At 43.8% G+C, this 24,538-nt stretch overlaps 1 protein-coding gene across 1 annotated transcript in view; it reads left to right on the top strand.

The window, feature by feature from the left end:
* neo1a (neogenin 1a) overlaps positions 1-24,538 on the top strand; it is a 220,984-nt gene that overhangs the window by 105,970 nt on the left and 90,476 nt on the right. Inside the window, exons 3-4 of the mRNA XM_080458855.1 lie at positions 15,833-16,108; positions 17,147-17,297. Coding sequence (XP_080314981.1) covers positions 15,833-16,108; positions 17,147-17,297 — 427 coding nt within the window. The remainder of the gene's footprint in view (positions 1-15,832; positions 16,109-17,146; positions 17,298-24,538) is intronic.

Here is a 24,538-nt window from a genome sequence, read left to right as displayed (position 1 = left end):
ACTGAACTCTCTTCATGAAGCGACGGGTTCCAAGGTCAGGACGCGTCTTCTTCTGTCATCTTCTGCATTCTAGAGCCATTTTTACAGCCCGGCAGATAAAACGAGGATCCCTGCCTGACTTCAGTTGGTGCAATGCTACTCATCCATCTTCAGTAGGCTTCTGTGACGGGCGGACACAACGCAGGCGTGTCTGAGTCGGGGTGTGTGTGTGTGTGTGTGTGTGTGTGTGTGTACGCCTTAGTGGCAGCCATTGTTCTGCTAACGTGTCATTCAGTTGAAATCCATGGTTTCATTGCGAGGACGCGGCCTCTCCTCTGATTGGCCGATTGTCCGCTGCGTGTTTCCGTCTGCCTCGGAGTCACCAGACAGAACGCTTTTATTTTTATCTCCGCTGTTGAGCTGCGTCATTATTAGGAATTTGTCCTGAAAGACAGCAGTTTGGATCAGACGGAACCGAACAGGTTCCACAAGATCAGATCCAGGCTGTGTTTATGGTGTTCGTGGCGGTGACGCAGAGATGACACAGACGGGCGTGTGCGATTCAGGCCTGTCAGGCTTCACACGTGATGGATCGTCTCACTGACTTCTTTATTAGATTCCAGAACGCAGCCATTAATTAAGGCTGTTTTCATTCCTGTCAGTGTGGGGGAGACCTCCCACCCGTCACCCGTGGAGAACTTCAGGAAACAGCTCCTCTGATAGTGAAACTCACAGGCTCTGATTCTGAAACATCACACTTAAACCACAAAAAAGGCATGACTGAATAATAATAATGACGAGGACGATGATGATAATAATAAAACTATATATATATATATATTTTATATAATAAAAAGAACAACAAATGTAATACAATGGTGTCAACAGTAGCGATAACAATAATAACCACATTATAACAGTGCCAATAACAACCACAACAATAACAACAATAAAGATGTTGATAACAATAATAATCGTAAACTTTTGATTGTATACTAAATTTTAAACAAGTCATGTAGTTCAAATTGTAAAAAAGTTTTGCAATCGGTGCATCACAATAAAATAATGTATTGAAAAAGATACTGATCAGTTTTATGTCAAAAGAAAAAAGCCGACTAAGTTACTGTTTTTTTTGTTTTCCTGAGTACAATTTGCCTTTTTTTTTTTTTTTTGCCTTTAAAACTATGATCAGAGTTCAATTATTCAATTATGAGCTGAGTCATTGCGATGATTCAGCTGCCGTTTCCATGGTGACAAACACAGGTTGACAAACAACAGTTAATAGTGTGTGTTTTTGTGTATGTGTGTGTGTGTGTGTGTGTGTGTGTGTGTGTGTGTGTGTGTGTGTGTGTGTGTGTGTGTGTGTGTGTGTGTGTGTGTGTGTGTGTGTGTGTGTGTGTGTGTGTGTGTGTGTGTCAAATGACGCAAAAGTTCTCAGTCAGTGCTTAATTCATTACGTACAAAGAATTGGAAGTCCTGATTCAACTTTTTCCTTGAATTGAAGCAAAACTCTGCAGGTAATCCAACAGTGAAATAATGAATTTTGTTAAGATTTGTAAACTTTTTTCTGGTTGTGGTGGTTGTAAAGGGATCATATCCACCGATGTGCTGCACACATAATTGTTCTTATTATTGAAATCCTGTCTGGCAGCTTGGCTCCGGCTGCCCCGTCATTAACAATGACGGAGGCGAGGATTCAACCTGCTTCATACGTAGTAATCAAGACTGTTGTTGAAGTTTTCAAGTGAAAATGGAAAGCCTGAGGTCTGTTTTTCAGACACCGGTGCTCGCAGTCACTGAACGTACTACTTTTCGATAACGCCTCGAAAGGTGGAACTTTTCAAAAATGCTTTTGCATGAAAACTGGGTGAAATACAACTTTTCTGAAGTCCGCTGTCTGCGCACGCACACGACAGCCAAAGTACACACTTCTTCTGCACAACAGATGGATGATAACATCAATGGCGGCTTCCAGACTGTCGGCTTTATAATTGAGTCGCCCAGAATAACTTGGGTTTCTGTCCATACGAATGCCCGTGTACTCCCATTGGTAATGTTTAGGTTGTGTGAATGTGGCCTGAGTGAACGTGTTGACAGAGTAGTTTTACTTCCACCAGAGTGTAGCGGTACTCTAATGGACCATGTGAGTACTTGGGCCTCCTCTGCTGCATACGCAGGTTTATGTGTGTTGGGGCTGAACACTGTGTTCACAATATGTTTCCCTATCAGGACTTTGCAGGATTTATAATTAAACACTGAGGTTTTCTTTGTATTCGGCCCAATTTCCACCACATCCGTCATAATAAACCAAGATGAAGCCGCCGCTCCTGGCGTCGAATATAAAGAATTCTTTCTGTGGTTTTGGTGTAAAACGCTCAGCCCCAGAGCACCACCCCTCAACACTACATTTCATAATCATGCAGGCTGCATGGGGGGGGGGGGGTTCCTTCTCTGTACCATGAACACTGATGTGCCTTTATGAAGAGTGATGGGGGGGGGGGGTTGTGCTGTTTGGATGCTTTGGAGTGTTTTGAGTGGGTTTTGCAATACAATTCAATTAAAGTTTGATAGCAGATTGAGTGAAGGAGAAATATCCTCACTGCTGCCATCTGTTTTCCTTTTAATGCATCTGATTGTTTTTCTCTGCACACGAGCTTCTGTGCACATGAATATATTATTAATCCAACCCTGCTAATGCTTTGCAGAGGGGTTGGGATGGGGAGTTATTCCCTTATATTCAACCTTCACAGATATTCTGTGAACACTATTTTTCTTTTTTTTCTAACAGGCCCTGAAGGAATCGGTCCGCTGGTGTTTTAATCTACTCTCAAAATGTAAATGTAAAGCTTGAAATTGGATGGTAACACTTAAATTGAATGAAAGCGGACGGATAACGTTTTTAAAAAACTGCTAGTTTATAAGACTTTAATCCAGCGTGTTAATGGTTCCTTCGGAAAAGAAATTAGGGAGATCCTCACAGTTTGGGTGCAGGAAGTCGAGGAAAGAATATTTCTGTTTTTATTTTTAAGCGGTTAGATACAACATCCACATTGGCTCTCACATCTCGGTCAGAACGCTCAAGTTTTGCCTCAAAAATGTTAATTAAATTCCAATTATTCAGTGATCGGAGATCTCTTCTGTATGTTCTAGTGAATGATGCGTCAGCCTTATGATTGACAGAGGAAGTACCTTAGAAAACCACACGCCGAGGGAGAACATGCAGCCCACAGTGAAGCTGAAGTTCTAACGTCTAACAGTCGATCGATTGCAGTTGTTTCTTGCAGCAGAAAGAAAAAAGCTGCAGGTCTGATTGCGTAAACTTCAATCTCAAATTCTTTCTTATTTGCTTTTTATTAACTTCTATATCATTATATTCAATGTCGGAATATTTGCAAGTTATTTGATATTTTAATATGTGTTACTCTTGAATTTCTTCTTTTTTAATGTCTTTGTCCATTGTGGACCTGCTGTAGTAACTGGATTTGATTGATCTTATCTTAGAGATAAGTAACTTTCAGCTCTCTGGCGCCCCCTGCAGGATGCCTGCCCCACAATTTGCATTGAACTCTTCATGTGTACCTTAAAGGGGCCTTTCACATTTGGGGGGGAGGGAACCGAGAATTTTCACCCCTTCATTTGGTTCGGTGGCGTTCACTTTCCTTTAGAGCGGATCAAACCGCTTGGAACATGTCACGCAGTTACAACAGCTGCTGGTTTGGGGGCGCTGTCACGCGAAACAAGCACTTACCAGAGAGGAAGGAAAGAAGAAACACGGCTCATTGATTGGTCTGGACCAAAACCGCAAGTCCCGCCGCTTTAGCCCGTGGTGGCGAGGCTCGTTAGCCCGTGGCTAATGGGTAGCCACAAACAACCGGTATAGAAAGTCTTCAGACCAGATATCAATGAGCACCTTGCTCTCGACTTCTTCCTCACGACTCCACGTCTGAACGCAACTTGTTCTTTCTGCCCTTTCTGATTCGCGTGGTTAGCTTTGTTTGTTTACTACCCATAATGCATTGCGCCCCGCCTGCCAGAAAGATTGTTTGTAAAGGAACCGAGAGACACTTTTTTAAGGGGACCGGCGATCACCTGCTCGCTCCGGTTCAGAGTTCGTGGGCGTGTTCCCCCGTCGCCCAAACGAAAACGATTTCCCCTGAAGAGACTCGGGTCCGGATCAAACAGGAATGTGAACGAGCCCTGAGAGGATTCCAGCTTCCAGACTTGTTCCAAACTAAATACTCACAACATGGATAAAGTCTTTGCTGTTGCACTGCGGGAACGCTCGCAGGCTAACCACTGTGATTTATTGTAACGGAGGAAGCCCTCAGAAATATTCTCCCCCGAAGCTCCGAAACCTTCAATTAGGAAATTAATTATCACTTAAGCTGCAGCTGGTCTTAAAAAGAGCAGGAACAGAAAGAGCCAGCGAAGTGAATAAAGCGGGGAGTAGATATTGTACGGGGAGATTTCCCAGCTTCAGACCGTCCTCTCCAAGTCAATGCATCCAGCACACTTCATTGTCTTTTTTTATTTATTTATTTATTAGGGACTGCCTCGTTCTCCTGACATCTTCGCTTTTCACCGCCATTAATTGGACGTCTTCACAGTCTAATTTGCTCTTCATCTGGGGGTTTTATCTGTCACTTCACTCAATGAGATTTTTTTTTTTTTTTTTTCTTGGCTCAGCGAGCCTGATTTGGCTCCGTCTGATATTGTGAATTTCATAAATGCAGCAAACAGCAGAATGCTGGTTGTTTGTGTTTGTGTTGCATGGGTTAGTCAAGTGAAAGAGATGTGCTGATAATAGGAGACAAAGAGGCTGTTATTATTCTGTCCTTTGAGTGCTCACACACTGCATGCTACCCTCATGCACACTCAGAGCAAGTCGATCCAGGGATTATTGGGACATGAAGGGGTTTGGATTTACATTTTTAGTGGAGCCTCTTCTCCTTCAGCCTGACTTGTTGGACTTCAATTTGAGGTATTGATTTCCCACATTTCCCAGAATGACTTTCGGCACTCCTCAGAGAACTGGCTCCAACCTGTAGAGTCCACAGAGGGAGAAGTAGTGGAAATAATGTCGTGACGGGAACCAGAGTCTCACTTTGAGGCTGGTGCATCTTGGTCCGCTGGCTTTAGGAAGGAGTCAAGAAGGTTCAACGTCTCTTTCTATCTCTTAGTTTGCTGTTTTGCTTCCTGCTGACGGTAAAAGGTCATTCAACAGTCATCTTGAACGGTTCATATAACCCAGGGTTAGTTGAACTTTACTTCTTCGACTTGTTATTAGAAACTGTAAGTAAAACTTTGTCTGTTTACACGACAACGATGCTCGAGTCCACTGAAAATGCTATTTTTTGAAAACGCTCTGCCTCCGTGGAATCGGGTAAAACACAGCTTTGCGCACCACGGCCGTGGTAAACGGTTGTTCTGCACATGCTCAGTAGGTGGACCATAGCAGCAAGGTTTACCTCCAGAGTGTCATGACTCACAGGTCATGTTCTCCTGCGACTTGGTAGTTTTGTAGTTTCCCATCTGAACGTCCATCCCTGTTGATAGCGTTTTGTTTCATGCGCGTATGTGTGTGTTTTCATTACAACACTGCCAACTTGTGGCCCAACATGCTCACTACATTGTTTTTCAAAACCTTGCAGTGTAAGAGCAAAGCTTTCCTGAAACGGAAACGGGAAAATTATACATTTTTATTTCCAACGTTGCTTAACTTCCGTTGTTTTCAGCGTTCCTGCCGGTTCTGTCGAAAAGGATCTCGTTTTCAAAACGTTGCCGTGTAAGCATGAAACTTTTTTCACACAAAAATGCAAAATGGATGAGTTTTCACTTGAAACGTTACGTAAACGGGGCCGGAGATACAACCACAGACGTAAACCTCATGACATATTTTGGCTTCTAGGTAAAACAACCTACTACATGAAGCCTCGAGCCTCTGGAGCCCAACAACCAAATCTTTTATTTGAAATTCTTACAGATGCTACAGCATTAATTCAGATTTAATGGAAGAGAGTTTTCCTGTGTTTAGCTCTGCTGGTGAAGGAGCTTTAATGACAGTGAGGCCGAGACTGATTACTTTTTTTTTTTTTTACCACTTCGATCCAGAACCTCTTCTCAAATATTTACCACTGACCTCCTCTTCCTCCGCAATTAAACTCAAATTTAGATGCGAAGCATCGATATTTACATAACGTGCTCCTTGTTTTGGAGTCGTTGCCACGATTTATCACTATTAAGTGCAGTACTTAATGCAGCAGCGATACCAGATCGATGGCTGAGTTTTCTGTGTTGCATTAAAGCCCGGCTGTATTTCAGGTTTACCGTAAGCCTGCAAATACCTCTGGCTGTAGGGGCTTTACCTGGAAAGCAGCTCAGGTGACTGGTCAGCTCGGGCCAGAGCAAACAAACAAACCAGCCCACAGCTTCATTGCAACATGTGCTACAACGCTCCTGTTTAACTCGTATCCCATAATGCCTGCAGGCACGAGTGTCCAGCTTCACCTCCGCTTTGGCCGCTGCTGTAATGGTTGTTGTTTTAAGTTTATTTGCTGTAATAAACCGCTCAGAATGCTCCAGCATATAACAATCAGGATGGAGTCAGTTAGGAACACAGGAGCAAACAGACACAGAAATAATTCATTACATTTCAGAGTGTTTACCTAAAATGTAAAACCAATAATCTTTATTCGTAGGGAACTTTACAAAATGTATAGTTATGATATACTGAAGCATTTTTAAGTTAAAACACAAAAACTTTCATTTCGTTTTGGGGGTTTGTTTACATGACAATGGTGCTCAAGGCCACTGGAAACTCAACTTTTTCAAAACATCTCCTGAGGTGGAAGTTTTTGAAAACGCTCCGACTCCATGTAAACGGGGGGAAACGCAACTTTTGTGAAACGCTGCTCCTGCTCCTGCTCCTGCTCCTGCTCCTGCTCCTGCTCCTGCTCCTGCTCCTGCTCCTGCTCCTGTTCCTGTTGCTGCTCCTGCTCCTGTTCCTGTTCCTGTTCCTGTTCCTGTTCCTGCTCCTGCTCCTGCTCCTGCTCCTGCTCCTGTCCCTGTTCCTGTTCCTGCTCCTGTCCCTGTTCCTGCTCCTGCTCCTGCTCCTGCTCCTGTCCCTGCTCCTGCTCCTGCTCCTGCTCCTGCTCCTGTCCCTGTTCCTGCTCCTGTCCCTGTTCCTGCTCCTGCTCCTGCTCCTGTCCCTGCTCCTGCTCCTGCTCCTGCTCCTGCTCCTGCTCCTGCTCCTGCTCCTGTCCCTGTTCCTGCTCCTGCTCCTGCTCCTGCTCCTGATCTTGCTCCTGCTCCTGTTCCTGCTCCTGCTCCTGCTCCTGTTCCTGTTCCTGCTCCTGCTCCTGCTCCTGCTCCTGCTCCTGCTCCTGCTCCTGCTCCTGTCCCTGTTCCTGCTCCTGCTCCTGCTCCTGCTCCTGATCTTGCTCCTGCTCCTGTTCCTGCTCCTGCTCCTGCTCCCGCTCCTGTTCCTGCTCCCGCTCCTGCTCCTGTTCCTGTTCCTGCTCCTGCTCCTGCGCACCACGACCCTAATAAACACTGTAACTCTTCTGCACATGCTCAGTAGATGGACAGTAACAACCATGTTTATTGTGTATTGTTCTGTGTGTGCATGTGTGTGTGGTTTCTCTACAAAAACAACCAACGGCGCCAACTAGTGGCCCAACATGAAAACTACATATTTCAGTGTTTTTGCCATCAGACATCGTTTTCGAAATGTTGCCTCGTAAACTTTATTTCAAAAAGTACAAATAAATATTAACAAATTAAATAGACACCGATCATTGCAGTGAATAAATAAATGTTAGTTTCATTACGTCACATTTCTGTTGCAGACCTTAAAGCTGTAAATGTTTTCCTATGAGCCATAACATTATGACCGCCCTCCTCATATTGTGTTGGTTACTTTTTGTCTTGAAGCATCTTTGACGCATCAAGGTATTGTTTGCATTAGACCTTTTCTTTGTTCTCCCTGTTAATCCAGATAAGTAGGACCTCATATTTATAATAACTAAACTTTGTTTTTGTACATAATTTCTTTTTTTTAAAAACATTTTTCCTCATACATAGACAGTCGGGCTTTCATAATATTAAAAAAAAAATCCTGTCTGTATGAGACCAGAAGAGCTAAATTACTGTTAAAAATAAACAACAACAACATTTTAGCCTTTTAAAAAAAGTCCTTCTCCGAAAAACCACTGTCCTCATATGAGGACAACTGGTCTATACGACAAAATGTTCACCTTCTGCCTAATATACCCCGTACACTAACGTCTACCCCGAGAGAATCAGTGTGACGCCCGTCACCGTCATGATTGGAGTGTGAATATATGTCTTGAAGAGAGACTTGATAGCACACACACACACACACACACACACACACACACACACACACACACACACACACACACACACACACACACACACACACACACGGTCTCCCTCCTTCCTCACATGTATCTGTGAGACAGTTGATCTGAGCCGTGAAGGAGGAGCTGGAATCATAACCAGGACAGAAAATCTTCTGCACGTCCACAGAAGCTTTAAAAGTCCTCAATAAAACCTTGAAATCAATTCTTGGAAGTCAATGACTTGAAGCTAAAACAGAAGCTTGATGTTCTTGTTTCTTGGATCAGAGTCGGGCTGAATGAATTCTTCATTCAAACATGCCTAGAGTAGGAAAAAATGTCTGGCATTTGTCTAAATATTGAGTACTTCTGCTGTCTGACACGCTTTATTTCATTGTGCATTAGTACTAAAGGAATTTCAGTTCTTTAACATTTAATTTCTCTGTTGTTTCTTTGAATTTTTAGCAATTTACATAAACAATATCAATAGATTAAATTATGCAGGATAACTGTGCCCATTTTATTTTCTCTATTTAGACTAATGAGGTTTTTTTTCTGATGCTAATTGAATAATTAAAGGTTAAATTCGGGGAAACATGTCAAGTTAGATCATGTCCTTTAGGTGCTGGGATTCCGTGGTTTGGAAAATCTGAGCCTTCACTGCTGTGTCTGCTTTTTGCATGATTTTTTTTTCACCACGGAAAATGGATTCTTTCCCGTTACTAGTCCAAACACAGCACATTGTGGGGCCGGAGCTGCTGACGGAAACACGCTCCCCTCTGGGCTCCTCGAAAATGTGAGCCAGATTCAGGTTTTCCCCTTAATTATTTAAACTGACACTACTTGAAAATATGTGAGGTGGAGCTGGGCTGTGTTGCGTTCCAAGGTGAAAGGCAGCCGCTCTGCAGTCAGCTGCTAATTCTGAGGAATCTCGAGGGAGATCCTTAAAGCCTCCTGAATATTCCATTAAGCTGCTCATTGTTATTCTATACCTGATTTTAATTAAGAGTAGTAGGAACCCAACTGTGTGATTTAAGGGTATGTCTGTGTACGTGTGTGGGTTTTTTTTCTGGGGTAGGCAGTCGTTGCGCTCCTTCTCTTTGTGGTGCTGCTCTTTTTTTTTTCTTTTTCGCTCATCTCCATCGGATGATGGACACATTCATTCATTAGCATTCATGTGATTAGAGACTCTGCAGGCAAAGCTGAGCAGATGATGTCAGGTTTGGTGGATCTAACTAACCACTCTCCAAAACAAGGGAGAATCTTTCTATCATCGCGTTACATATGATGAGAAAACATTTAGCAGCTGTAGTAAGCGCCACAAAAGTGGATTTAATTTGTTTTCTATGTACAAATATTAAGTAAAACGTCTTGTTTTTGGCTGCAACCGGGTGGAAAACAGGTAGTTTAATGTATTTGTTGAGGTTTTATCTTAAGAATAACAGGTTTAGTCAGAAAACCCATACGTTTGGACTCTAACTGAGAATTCTTTGGTGTCTTTGAAACGGTGCTCGCAACAACCGGAAGTGCAACTTTTAAGAAACTGTGTGTGGTTTCATGATGAAACAAACAACAGCACCAAGTCGTCATGCCGACGACATCGATTTCCGTGTTTCTGGCGTTGCCGTGGAAACGTGAAATCAAAGTCTTGCTGTGAACAAATTCAGGAGTTTTGCCAATTAACGCCACAAGCTGGGAAATCGGCCTGAGATGTAAATTGTTAACAAGTGCTTGGACATAAGAATAAGCCCACTGATGATGATTTAATCTTTTTCTGGACATTTTACTGTTGAGCATTTTTACTCCATTTCTGCTTCACCATTTAATGAAATATTTCCTTCAATAAGAACACCAGCACTAATATTGATCAGCCGTGCAATGACTCCACAGTTTACTAACCCAACTCAATTATGGAATTGAATTCTCCGGATTACCTGGTCGGATACACCACTTTCCTCGTGACAAAGAAATTATTTCAATAACTCTCAAAGTTGTTTTAATTATCTGTCTCTTTTACACACGACGTGATATTACTCCGACTGATGAAATGGATTTCACTTATTTATTGCGTTTTAAGCACTTCAGCAGTCTGGAATGGTTTTATTCGATGTTAATCACATTCACTCATTCACACACACGCTTCCATACAAGGCGTTTGACTTCCATTGGGAGCAATTTGTGTTTCAGTGTCTCCCCCAATGACACGTCGACATATGGATGTGGCCAGATGGGGGATCGAACCAGCAACACCGGAAAACAATCTACTCTTCCGAAATGAGCCGCAGCTTCTCTAGAATACTCAAAATACCAAACAATTCAGCAGTACACCACTTGTGTTTACTCCGAGAAAAGATACAGTCAGTCTGTTAAAAAAAAAGAAAAGACTTATCGACAAGTTTCCTCTGAAACACTAAACTCCCCACACAGTCCATAAATCCTTTCTCTGGTGGAGCGGTGACATTTGGAATAATGGGGTCAAAGACGAAGGCCCTGCGTTGAAGCTTCGGAGGTCGAACGCTAAAACCTGACACTTCTTGTAAAGGCTCAAGATTTCTCATTTGGCACAGCGATGAAATTGGAAAGTGCATTAAAGTCACCTGGAGACATGACGTGAAATCAAACCTGGAGAAACAAGCCTGACTGCATGATGTGAATCAGGAGAAACAATAGCTTTAGCCTCGACACAACGGGGCCTTCCCAATAGAATTAACCAATCAAGTTGTTCCAGTTGCATTCATGTGCAAGAAAAGAGCTCGAACCTTAGAATCTGAAAACAATTGTTCTGCTGCAGTGCTAATGCTGGTCATTTCTGCTGCAATGGTAGCTTTTGGCCTCGTTTCTCCATGTAGACCGTGGAAATGCTGCTACTGCTACCGCTACTGCTACTGCTACTGCTACTGCTCCTGCTACTGCTACTGCTCCTGCTACTGCTACTGCTACCGCTACTGCTACTGCTACTGCTACTGCTCCTGCTACTGCTACTGCTACTGCTACTGCTACTGCTACTGCTACTGCTACTGCTACTGCTACTTCACACCACGGCCATAGTAACTAGTAGTCGTGCACATGCTCAGTAGACGGATGTTTTCCTGCAGAGTGTCATTACGCCCAGTCCATGTTCTCCTGGGACTTTGCAGTTTTATTGTTGACAGTCACGGTATTAGCAGTCCAACGTGGTCGTCTGTCCACTCGAATGTCCGTGTCCATTGCTAATTTTAAAAGTGTTTTGTTCGCTGCATGCATGTGTGTGTGTGTGGTATCATTTTAAAAACAATTACCAGCACCCACTAGTGGCCTGACATGCTTACTACATTGTTGTCAGTGTTTCTGCAGTTTTTTTATAAATTGACTTAGTTTTCAAAGCGTCACCATGTAAATGCAAAACCTTTCTGAAACAAAAAACGGTCTTAGTCCGTAGTATCAGCCCCCCCCCCCCCCCCCCCCCCCCCCCCCACCCCCTATGGTGGAAAGACTGTCGAGAAATTTCTGACACCGTGGCGCCCTCTCACTGTAAGACCACAGAAATAATAGCCATGATCAAAGATACTGCCATGATTATCTCTCGTTACACTTTTATGGGAAATTCAAAGTGTATAACCACCTTAAACACAGAGAGAACTTTTGTTGGAAGAAGGACAAACGCCGTCGCCTCACATCTGCGGTTTGTTGTGGACACTTTCTGACTCGGTTTGCAGTCCCTCGGCTGAGCTTCCAGCTCTTAAATCGACTAAATCTTTGTTCCTCCAGCCTCATCACATCTCTCCAGGCTGAGTTCATCACTTTTGTAGTGTGTGTGTGTGTGTGTGTGTGTGTGTGTGTGGAGATGACTTAGCCACGGCGCTTTGTCACCGTCGGTTATAATGAAGTGGATGGTTATGATGCCATGAATATGCATGCGGGGGTGTTATGTGCTAAAGTGTACATAAGCACATTAAGCGCGGGTCAAGGCGGGGCACGGCGGGGCACGGCGGATGGGAAGTGGTGAGCGTCGATGCTAACACTATCGATTCCAATTAATCACAATTCTCCCTTTAAATCGACTGGGCAGGAGCTTCATTTTCCACACCCTTGGTCAGCAGCAGCTATTGAACTGAAGCGCTGTACTGCCAATCTCCACTCCTATTAACAAAGTGTGACGAGGCCAAATGACTGCAGGAGTGCAATAAGGAGTGAGAGAGGTTACTCCAACATAAATCACTTCTTTTGTTCATTTCAAACAAGCTACAGGAGGGCAAACTGCATCGAGAGGTTAACCTCGTTCCACCACTAAAAGCTCAGCAGATACTGGACTTTGTCTCTCCTGAAGGGATGTGTTCTCATGTTTTGGCTGTGTGTTCATGTATTTGATCATTATTAAAGCACCTGAAATGCTACTGCTTCAACAACCAATGCACAGTCCGATTCATGCTTCCATAAAAAGAGCAATCCTATCAGAAGTGAAACAGCTGATCGAAATATAGCCTGTAACTACAGAGTGAGATCAAGCAGCAGGAAAACACAAAGAGGAAAACTGAGAGAGATATGTTGCTGCCGTACACTAACCGTAACTTCTGGACTATTGAGCGCACTTGAATATAAGCCACACCCACTAAAATTTGTTTTTTAAAAGGTCGGAGTTACATGATGCACCTGAACACATCCACCATGTACAGAGACACGGAGCTCGTTAACTAAAAATCCATAAATTAGCCCGAGTCCTTGTTTAAGCCGCAGGGTTGGAAGCATGTGAAAAAAGTAAGCCGCTTATAGTCCGGAAATTACGGTAAATGTTTAATGGTAAACATGAATATGAACTAAGCAGACACGTTTTTCAACATGCGATTGAATAAATCTGAGGTTTTTTTACCGACTGTTTTTTGTGCAAAATGTAATTGAATCTCTTTAAAAAAACAACAACATGTTTTTGTGCTTAGACGCTTAAGTTTATGTGTTCAGAACAGCTGCTCTTCCTCTCCAGTGGAATTAAAGCTGTCGTTAAAACTGATCAGTTTCTTCTGATACGTCTTTATAGGTTTATAGCGTATTGTTCTCTGCGCCTTTGCTTGTATGGTTTCTTGACAAAAACAACCAACAGCGCCTGCCTGTGGCCTGGCATGCTCACGACACGTTCAGCATTTCTGCCATTTCCATGGAAACAAACATTGTTTTCCAAACATTGCCGTGTAAACGCGTAACATTTCCGAAACATTCTGTACGATGCAACGCAAAGCTTTAATTCTCAGCACATACGCCATTGAACGAAAATATAGAATAATAATTAGCTGTTGCTTATTGTATTTAGCTTTTAAAACGTTTAATCTGTTCTGATTGATGAATTACATTTCCAGGTAAAAGGATTTCTCACCAGCAGCTAATCATCAACCAGATTCGGCTGAAAGCTTCAGTGACTCTAATCTAAATTATTCTCTTTCTCTCTATTTTTTTTTTTCCTACCGTGGCATAATTGTAGAGTGGATGATTGGCAGCACTGATAGAAATAATATCAGCACTGGCATCAGCTAAGCTCGTATTAGCTGAACCATTGTGCAGAGATATACTGGGAGAAGCTGTGCACCGGCCAGCAGGCGAGTGTGTAGCTGTTGGGCCTGATCTTAAAGTGTGATTTACCCCGGAGCCCGTCTTGGCAGGGGATTTGACGAGACGTCTGCAGGTGAGAGGGGCAGATGCTAAGTCATCACTCAACCAGTCTTCAGCATCACTGACTGTGTGAAAAGCTCGGCCGCGCCACACACACACACACACACACACACACACACACACACACACACACACACACACACACACACACACACACACACACACACACACACACACACACACACACCAATAAACACACACTGAAAACAGCCGCTTTCTTTCATCTTTATTCATTCTTTTTTTGTTTTTTGTTTTTTATCCAGTCACGGCTGTTTCCCAACACACACACACACACACACACACACACACACACACACACACACACACACACACACACACACACACACACACACACACACACACACACACACACACACACATACACATTACTAAGGAGACAACCACAGTCGGTCCAAAAACTCAAGAGGCCCTGTATGGTAATAACACAGCATGATATTCACTTTATTCTGGGATGGAGTGGCCTTCCTCTAAAAAAAAAAAAAAAAAACAACTCTTTCCTTCTGCCTCACTAATAAAGCCAAGAATACCATTTTCAGTTTACACATTGTAAGTTCTTTTTAATTGAAGCCATTGTGTGCGATTGTTCCGAAAGCGGCCCGCCAGTGTTGGTTTCAGATCAATGGCTTCAAACGCAGGAAATAATTATTTAGCGTTGAGATGAAAGTCGGGTGCAGAAGCACAAACAGCCTGTGGATCCAGCCTTTTTTAATTAGGGCTCTGTGTCTCCTGCTCGGCGTGGCAAATTAACATCTTCCATCCAGGATAAGTGATTGTGTTACACAAGTGTGTGTGTGAGAGGTCGAGGTAGGGTGTTGGTGGAAGTGGGTGAGTGTTTTTTTGGCCTCTGCCACTTGAGAAAAGTTAAGTCCTGAATATGGATTAAAAGATGTTGCTTCCAATGTGCCGTTGTGTTTTCCAGCTCTGAAGATTAGAGCGAATATACGTCTTGACGTTTTTTTTAAGCAGAAGTTTTTAATAACTTCCCCTGATGCTGTGTCGAGGTTTGTTTGTTTTCCAAATGGCCTCGGTAGAAATCTGACTTCATTCCATCTGTTTTATGAAAGTGATGCAGATAAAACTGTGACATATTAGTGTGAACGTCAAGATGTTCCTGTTTCAGTCTGCAGAATTTCATACATTGATTTCTTACCGTGCCATGAAACTGGAAGAAAACTTTGTACTGATGTACAACTCTTGTCACAATGCTTAAATTGAACACAAAGTACCGTTGCCTTTTTAAAACGGAAAACATGAAAGTATTTGTTGACTCAAATATTAGGGATTTTTTAACTAGACATGGCCATTGTACTCAAATACCAAAAGCTGCTACTTCATTACAGTAATTTTGTGGTTTCGTACTTCCATCCTGAATTTAGTTTATACATGACAGTTAAAATGGAAAACTTAGGTTGCTACTTGGTTTTCTGTTTACGTGACAACGGTGCTCGGAGTCACTGAAAATGCAACTTTTTGAAAAGGTGGACTTGGTCAAGTGCTCTGTGTCTGTGGAAATGGGGAGTAAGTACAACATTTCTGAAATGCTGCTACTGCACATGCTCACCACCGCAGCAGGAAATAATTCTACTGCACATGCAAGAGTAGATTTCACTTGATGACATGGAAATGCTACTCATGTATAGATAATGTGATGATCAGTTTGTTTTGGGGGATGTTTGTTTTTACTGTTGTTGGCATGTTGGATTTGCTGATGCCACACCAACAGATGTCAACATTCAAACTAGTGTTGTTTAAATATATGAGACCAGACCTTATTGCTCTGTTGCCTTTGAAGCGAGTGTCAGAATTTCACATCCTCTGTCTTGATGTCTTTCCAGGCATGCCGAGATTCGCCAGCCAGCCGGAGGCAGCCACCGTGCACCTGGGGGACAGTCAGGTGATGGCATGTGAGGTGAATTCAGACCTGGTGCCCTTCACCCGCTGGGAGAAAGACCGGCAACCGTTGGAGCTGAGCGGCAGGTTGGTCCAGCTGCCCAGCGGAGCTCTGGTCATCAGCAATGCCTCGGAGGCCGACGCTGGACTCTACCGATGTCTGGTGGAAAACGTGGGCTCCTCCAAGGCCAGCGATGAGGCCCAGCTCCAGACGGCGCCAGGTAATTTACAGAAATCAAGCTACGTCAGACAGCCAATGAAGGACCGAATGGCTGTCATCTATTCATTCTTCTGTTTAGGTCCCTGTGAATCAAACATTTCACACATTCTCCACTTCCTCCTTGAGACGCTCCCAGATCCTCTTGTGGAGTAAATTGAAGTTTATGTTCAGTCCAGTGCGTGGTTTGATTACAGGGGTTCTCTCTGGGTTCCTCATTACCTTTAGTTTGAGGAGACCTGCCCGGCTGTGATGAGGAATGGCTCGCTGCTGGAAGCAGCGGTCAGATTCCCAGCGGGGTTATCAGCGATACCACACTCACCCAGCTGCAGCTCCTAATCAGTCTGAATTCCACCGTGGCAGGGTCCTGTCTCGCCCCGCTACAAGTTTTATTTACTGAGTTGTTAAGCACCAGCCTCCTGCCAGCACGGAGAAGATATTAGTGGCTGTAAATCAGGCTTCAACAAGACCTCAGCAGGAGTCCACGTCTCTGTTTGCCTCCTCTAAAGATGTGTTTTTAGAGTGGCAATAAGTTGTAAGCATGCAGATGGAAAACTCATAAAGCTGTGTGAGGAAATTGGAAGAAAATTTGCTCGGATGCGACCAGATGTTGAAGCTATAGAAATGCTTTTGCAATTATGTGTACTTTAGCTCAGTTTTTCCAATGAGTGAAAGCTTTATGCATCTGTTGTTTTTTTTGTTTTGTTTTTCATTAAAGTCATGGTTAAAAACTTGTGCATATGTGCTAAATCACTGTGACCTTCTGGATATGGCCGAACGCTACAGAGGCAGGAATTATTCTGCGCACTTTGAACTCCTACGGAGCCGACACTCAAGCTGTCCGAGACATCAACACGCACATTATTCATTGGACTGCTCTCGGTTTTTGGGTGTCAGAAAATCCTGCCCGACAGACACGACTCCCTTTTTGAAGTTTTTAAGAAGGATGACGGCCGTAACTCGGATGATTGTTGCTCAGCTTTCCCTTTCTGACTCCCACACAGCTTTGACCCTGTGATCTTTCTTTTCTCCCCCTTTCAAGAAACCGGAGAAGACAGGAAGCTGGAGTTCCTGGAGCAGCCAGTGTCTGTGGCCAAGGTGGTGGGCGCCAGCATGCTGCTGCCCTGTGTGGTCACCAGCTACCCTGCGCCCAACGTTCGCTGGATGCATGGAGACAAGCTGCTAGAAGAAAGGTATGAGAGCTGAGTGTCCGTTCGTGGTTTGATTTTCTACTGTGCACCATGAACACTTACTTACTTGTTTGGTCTTACTTTAGTGCCATTTGAACCAGCTTAATACAATTTAGGATGCTGGAGCCAAGAGCCAATCCTGGCCTGATATAAACCAAGCCCTGTACAAATCGTCCTTCCATCCATCCATCCATCCATCCATCCATCCATCCATCCATCCATCCATCAGGATCAAATGTAGTGGCTTACTTGTGTAAACGCATCATATTTGGGCCTTACCCGGCAGCATTAGCCTCAACGCTCCGCCACCCTGCAGCCATGCCACTCAAAACCCATTCTTAAAAGTCATCTGACACTAAATAAAGCCAACAACTGCCAATATATCCTCCAAACCCAATAACCACTTTGTTGAGCCTCTCCTGGCTCCCTCTGTTTGCCAGCTTCTGAGAAGCAGCCTCGGCTGCTGTGCTCCGTTAACCCCGGTGCCTCTGGCCTCCAGAAGCTAAACTGTTAGTCCTGGCGCCTCCTCCCCGAGGTGTAAATGCTATTCTGCCACTGCAGCCCTGAGAGCCCCGCGGGGGGACCTGGACGTGCCAGCGGAGCCACTTCATATGGGAGACAGGGCTGCGGGGTTGCCAGCTGAGTGGAAGTTCACAAATTAAGAGCCAAGACGGAGTGTCACAGCGTCTGTGCTCTCACTCCTCTGGCTCTCATTAGCTCCGGCAGTGCAGCTGAAATCCTCAGAGAGCAGTGCATTGGACATGGGCTGTTTGATTCTTACCAATTAAGAAAGCACTTTGTTTACCTAACCCCCGCGTGCCAATCCTCCAGAATAATAACATTGCATCTCGCGGGGTCAACAGAAAAAAACGTAAATAGGGCTCATTTATCTAAATCCGGCCCAGATTGGGATTTCTGTCTTCAGTGAAATTAAATGGAAGGTCATCACATTGGTAACCACAAGGCTCCAGTGCGGTGTGAGCTAGAATATCATTAGACCTTCCAACCTTCAGTTCCAGGCGCAGCTCCACGGCTCCAGTTGAATGTCTTTAATGCCTGTGGAGTTGTCTGTGAGCGCTCTGACCTCCAAAGGGAGTTGGCTAAAAAGGTACTTATTAATCTACCTTGTATTAATTACAAAACAGTGAACACCCCGGCCCCCTCGGGGGTCTCCGACTGTAATTAGCAGGAATACTGAACAACCGGGGGAAAGTCTGGGAGATATTGGAGAGGACCCCGATGTTCCTGCCTTCGCTACAGGAACTGATTGTACTGCGAATACATTAACCAGACTGTTTCTTTGATTTCAATACGACATTGACAATTAAAAAGAATAGCAGTGGAATTTTTCTCCTTGAAAGTCTGGTGTTCCTCTCAGGCTTTACATGGGAGCTCGAGGAGCCGCTGTCAATTAAGAAAGCTGTGTCAGGGAGAAAGAAAGGCGACTCGCCAAAGAGCACCTAATTGGTCTTTGGTGCGAAGCACAAACAGCAGCCGCAGACGTGAGATGAAAGTTGATGAAGACGCGTCAGAGCTGCCGATCGAAGGCGGGGTGACTCGGTGACGGGAGGGATTATCTCCTCCGCCTCCTGCCGCAGACGCCTGAACTTTGTCGTGTCACTTGTTTCCGCTCTCTGCGCCTCCCCAGAGTCTGAACTCACAAATATCAACCCAGCAGAGTCACCATGAGCCGCAGATAATGCGGGCGACTCAATATGAGTGCAACATGAAAGGCGTTTTTTTTTTTTCATACATCCCTGATTCTGGGACGTGTCACTCTCCTCAGTCGCTCCACTGACTGACTGACTGACTCCACAGCAGGACTCCAGGACACTTTAAAAGACACAGCGGAATCCTTCAAAAGTCTTTCCACAAAGAATTTCTGACACGAGCTGGTTTCTGCTTTTAGTCTTTGAAGAGTCTCATTAGTGTGGTATTCATAACCTGTCAGAGAACAGACATGACTGTTCTGTTTGTAGGGTTTGTTTATATCGTCTTGTAAGGCTTGACGGCTGCTATTAAAGTCTTTGTTGTCTGTGCTGATGGATGGGGACAGAGCAAAGATCTAAAAAGGAACTTTAGAACAGGTGGTTGTCAAACATTCGGTAGATTTCTCTCTTCAGTATGAACAGTTTCTCTTCCCGGTGCCATCAGGTGGGCTGGGATTGTCTTTGTGTGCCAGGATGGTCATTGTTTTTCTGATGACGTCTCTATAATTATAAATCAATGAAACTTTAGTTGAACCAGACTTTACATGCTGGCTAGTTAGTATTATATTTAGGAATGTACTGATAGCAGTTTTTTTAAAGATGAGAACAAATATGAGTAGTAATCTTTAGCTATTCGCTGATATCAAGTACCGATACGAGTACTTGATAAACCGCGGATATCGTTCATCCTCTCTTGTCTCCCTGACGTTGCTGATCTGAAGGAGTACTGTGTTCAGTATCAGACCTGATACCCAATACTGATATCAGTGTATCTCTACTTATATTCATACAGGAAAGTACAAGATATCAACAAAGAGGCATGAAAAAGTGACTGGTCAGTAAAAGCTAGTGAACACATAAGACTGGATTAAATTACCTTTAATTAAACATAACCCTAATGATGAAAAACAAAATAAATTAAAGCGACAAAGAGAAGCTTATTCTGAGGATTTAGAAGGAAGGAAGGTTCTTTTAATTTGTGTTTGAGACAAACAAGTCAATGTGAGACGAACCAGACGCTCCCTCCTAACACATGAATTGTAGACTGATGAGCCACAACAATATGGCCACCGGCATGTGAAGTGTGATCGACTCTGTATCATGACTGCTGTTAGTTAGTTTGAATTATTATGCTGCAAGTGAAAGTTTTGTCTCTAAACTTTATGTCAGAAGCAGAGAAATGTTAAATTGTTTGAGCGAGTTTGACAATGACTCGGTCAGAGCGTCTCCAAACCCGCAGTTCTTTATGTGAATGTCCGGTCTCCAGTGGTTCGTATTAATCTTAGATCCAAGGAAGGAAAAGAAGAAAACCAGTGATGGAACCACAAGCAACGAGCTTTCTGCATCTTTATTAAGGCCTCGTTTACACAACAGTGTTTTCAAGTGAAAACCAAACAATTCGGTAGCGTTTCGGGGTCCATTTTTCAGCTTGATGTATACACTACATCGTTTTTTTGCTGTGTAAAGAAAAATGCAAAATCAATCAAACCGCTCTTTAGATAACCTAAAGAACATGCAGCTTATATTGTAGGGCCAGATACTACGCCACATCTGTCAACATGAAGGAGAGTCCATCCTTTGATTGATTCAAGGTACTTAACAGTTTTGTTTTCATACGTTCAGTAGAAAATGAAGGGAATACCACTCCATTTCCTGTTTGGACCTGGTTGTGCTCATGTGCAGAGGTCAGATCTCAAGCTTTGCAGTGTGAAAAGAGAAAATTTCAGTTCCCACATGTCAGCATATTTGCAGACTCACCACGCTGCGTTATGCCCACTCAGTTCTAAAAGCAGCGTGGCGTCTCTGCACAAAGCTGACTCACCCACAGAGGAGGTCAAACCGTCCAAGAGCATCCGTCTCCGCCCCTCCGCTTCACAGCAACGTGTCCAATAAGTCTGCCGTTTGTAGGCCACCCGTCCTCGCCGTCTGTGTCCGACTTCTCTTCGCCCACCGTGACATTCACGCTCCAACCATCCGTCATCCTGGCAACCGCTCCTGAGAGGCTGCCGCCTCATCTAGACCAGAGCACCAGAGGTAAAGTCGGGATGTATGGTGCAAATTACAAAGCTGCAACTCTTAACGAGAGGCTGCTCTCACAACCGGACTGCCTCTTCCTCAGCAGAGGACAACAGAGAGAGGAACTTTCTCTATTCAATTCAACTGTAAAGCTACTGAGCAGCGCAGCCACACAAGGGACCCGGCAGTGAGTTGGTTTAAGGCCGAGGTTACACAACATTGTTCCACGTGAAAGTGCATCGTTTTTGTGTTTTCATTCCAGAAAAATTTGGCATCTACACGGAAACGTTTTCCACATGATTAGCATGCCAGGCCACGAGCTGGCGCTGTTTGTTGTTTTTGTACTGAAACCACACGCGTGTGAAGAGAACAACACGCTATAAACATTAACAATAGGAGAACACAAACACTCTAGTGGACGGACGACCAAGTTGGATTGTTATTACGGTGACTGTCAAAATAAAACCACCAAGTTCCAGGAGAATGTGGACTGGGAGTCGTGACACGACAGAGGAAACGTAGTTATTGTCCATCTACTGAGCGTGTGCAGAACAACTATTTACTGCAGCCGTGGTGGGTATGACCAGTAGCAGTAGGGTTTTCCTAGCATTTGCAGCCACTTCGAACACTGTTGTCGTGGAAACAGACACACAAACCGCAACAAATGTTTTCCGTTTTCACAATAAAATGTGTGAACAGGGCCTCATACATGCATTCTCATTCAGTATAAGACCAGTTATTCTAACGTAAATATTTTTATCCACAATAAATTTATGTTCAGTGCACAATTATTCCAAATAATCTAATGTATTTTATGGACTATAAGTAGCACATGATATGCATCTCAATGAATCCATTAGTAAGTTGAAGTTTATTTTTTTTTAAGCCAAGATATAACTGCAGTGTCAATAATCCTCATTGTGCTTTTATCCTCCCATTAGCCTTCATCCCGGTAACAGTTTATCTGCTTTTCTTCACTCCCTCACAAGTTAAACTCTTTCTGCTGCTCTGTTTCTGATGCACTTTTTTTATCTATCCTTTTTTGTTAAAATTCTGCTTTGTCGCTATTTCTCTTTTGCATTTCATTAAAATAAGGTATCAATGGAGGCTTTTCCTGTGGTACTGTAGCTGCATTCTCCTGTCATACGCTGACATCTAGTGGTCACAGATGGTATTTGGCTTCATAAGTTGCTTTTTAATTTGCACGAAGAGCAAACGACTAAATAAAAGTGGGACTATTGTCCAAATAATATGGCACTTGAAGCAGTGGTGCAGTAAAGGTTAGTGAAATGAGCTTGTTCCTGGAAGGTTGATGGTTCAAATCCTTGGCCCACCAAGAGATTTTCCTGGGGAATTGTCTCCGACTTGAATGGTAGTTTTACCAACAGTTTTTACTTCCCATGCTGCATACAAATATTCAACTCCACTATTTCCACCCCAGCGTCTTGAATAAAAACAAGATTTTGAGCCCAGTGACTGATTCCACTGTTAAGCTGTTAATGTATTCACCGCTGTCCTGATCCCCGCCTCAAATTTATTTAGGCTCGGAGCGAGGCTACAGCCAAGGAGAGCCGGCTCGCCATTTTTTCTGATTAAACTCGGCAACACAATGACTGGGTATGTGTAGCACCTTAAGATGTTCAGTCAACATGTTGGAAATGCATTGTTGGCAGATGCCCTGCGTGTCATCGACAGCGTTCCCCAGTGACAAGACGTTGCAAAGAGGACCGGCTTTCGATTTTAAAAAAAAATACAGTAAATTCACACACGCTGGTCCTCATGACGCTCATGAAAAGGACAGTCATCTTCTGTTCTTGGGAGTATCCCTCTATCACCTAATAGAATCCCCTAGCAGTCAATAAAACGGATGAATTATGCATGTCGGCCAGCAACGGGGAATTGACAGAGCATGTAAATCAAGCGCCTTCCAAAGCCCCTCCGAGTCATCCGTCTTCTCCCCTTGTCTTCTCGCCTTCATTTAAATATGATTGTGTGTGTATAGCATTTACTTGTGTATGAAGAGCGAGCGCGGCGTGGGGGATTTGTTTGCAGTCGGACTGCTGTGTAACCGTTTTGCACACACACACACACACACACACACACACACACACACACACACACACACACACACACACACACACACACACACACACACACACACACACACACACACACACACAGTCTTTTCCCCTTTATTGTGGGCGAAGAGGAGAAAGAAAACACCTGCAGACACGAGTGTTTTTATATTTACGTTCATTTCCAGCAGACCTACTTCAGCCATGTGCTGCTAGCTCACGCTACGCCTCGCAGCAGCCCAGCGGTGTGAAGCAGCTCATGAGCCCCAGCCGGCCGGCAGGAGGGTGAACCGAGAGGTCGTACCGTAACTCAAAGGCTGAGGAGAAGAACTGAGACGACAGCGGTGCTCGCGGTCAAAGCCAGCTCGCTTATTGCTAGCGAGGTAGCATTAGCGTCGACGCCGTGCCTTGAGGGCGAGTTTGTGAAAGTAAAACATGCAAATACATACAGAAGTGAGAAGTGAAAGGTTTTTGGGCGATAGTCTGAAGACCCATTAGTGCCTTCATATTGTCAATCTGGCCCATTTCAGATAAAAGTTAGTTTTTTTTTTGTGGCAGTTAAACTAATTGGTGAATGGATTTCATTTCTACAGCTCTTTTTCAACTGCGTGAGCTGTCCGAAGCTTTTTACATCATCAATCACGAATACCCATTCAAACACACATTCATGCACCAATGGAGGCAGCTGCCATCCAATGGGAGCAATTTTTGGTTCAGTGTCTTGCTCGAGGACACTTCGGCATGCGGACAGGTGGAGATGGGAGCTGCAACCTTCCGACTGGGAGACGACCGCAGAGTTTCCACCAAGATAGACTAACGAGACTCCAGTCGACAAAGATCCATCAAGATTAGTCAGACTAAATTCCTTAAATTAAGCTGTTTAAGCGGATTCTTTTTTATTAACATTGCCCTGACTTAGGTCCCGTTTACACAACAATGTTTTCAAGTGAAAATGCAAAACTTCCGTTGTGTTTTGAGATGTTGTGTTTCTGGAGGAGCTCAGAGCCACTGAAAACTCAGCTTTTTGAAAACACACGGAATCTGTCTTCGTGAAGAACTGGGGGGAAACAACCGAGTTACCCGGAATTGTTAATGTTTGTAACATACTGTTCTCTGCGTGCATGTGTGTGTGTGTGGTTTGTTTACAAAAAAAAACAAACAGTGCAAACCCACGGCCCGACACCGTTTTCAGTCTTTCTGCCGTTTCCGTGGAAATGTACATCATTTTCTAAATTGTTCTCGTGTACACACAAAGCTTTTCTGAAATAAACACAATGTTATATATATTAAGAAGCATCTCATATATCCAAGATATACAGTCACCTACCGTTTTGACCATACATACAGTTTTTTGCCAGATGTGATTTATAGTCTGGAAAATATGGTAAATGAAATTTCTGCAGACTTACTGAACATCTCCTTATCTAATCAAAATTAAACAGTC

This window comes from Lipophrys pholis, assembly GCF_963383615.2.
Source record: "Lipophrys pholis genome assembly, chromosome: 2".
Lineage (NCBI taxonomy): Eukaryota > Metazoa > Chordata > Actinopteri > Blenniiformes > Blenniidae > Lipophrys > Lipophrys pholis.
This window is presented reverse-complemented; position numbering and strand designations above follow the sequence as displayed.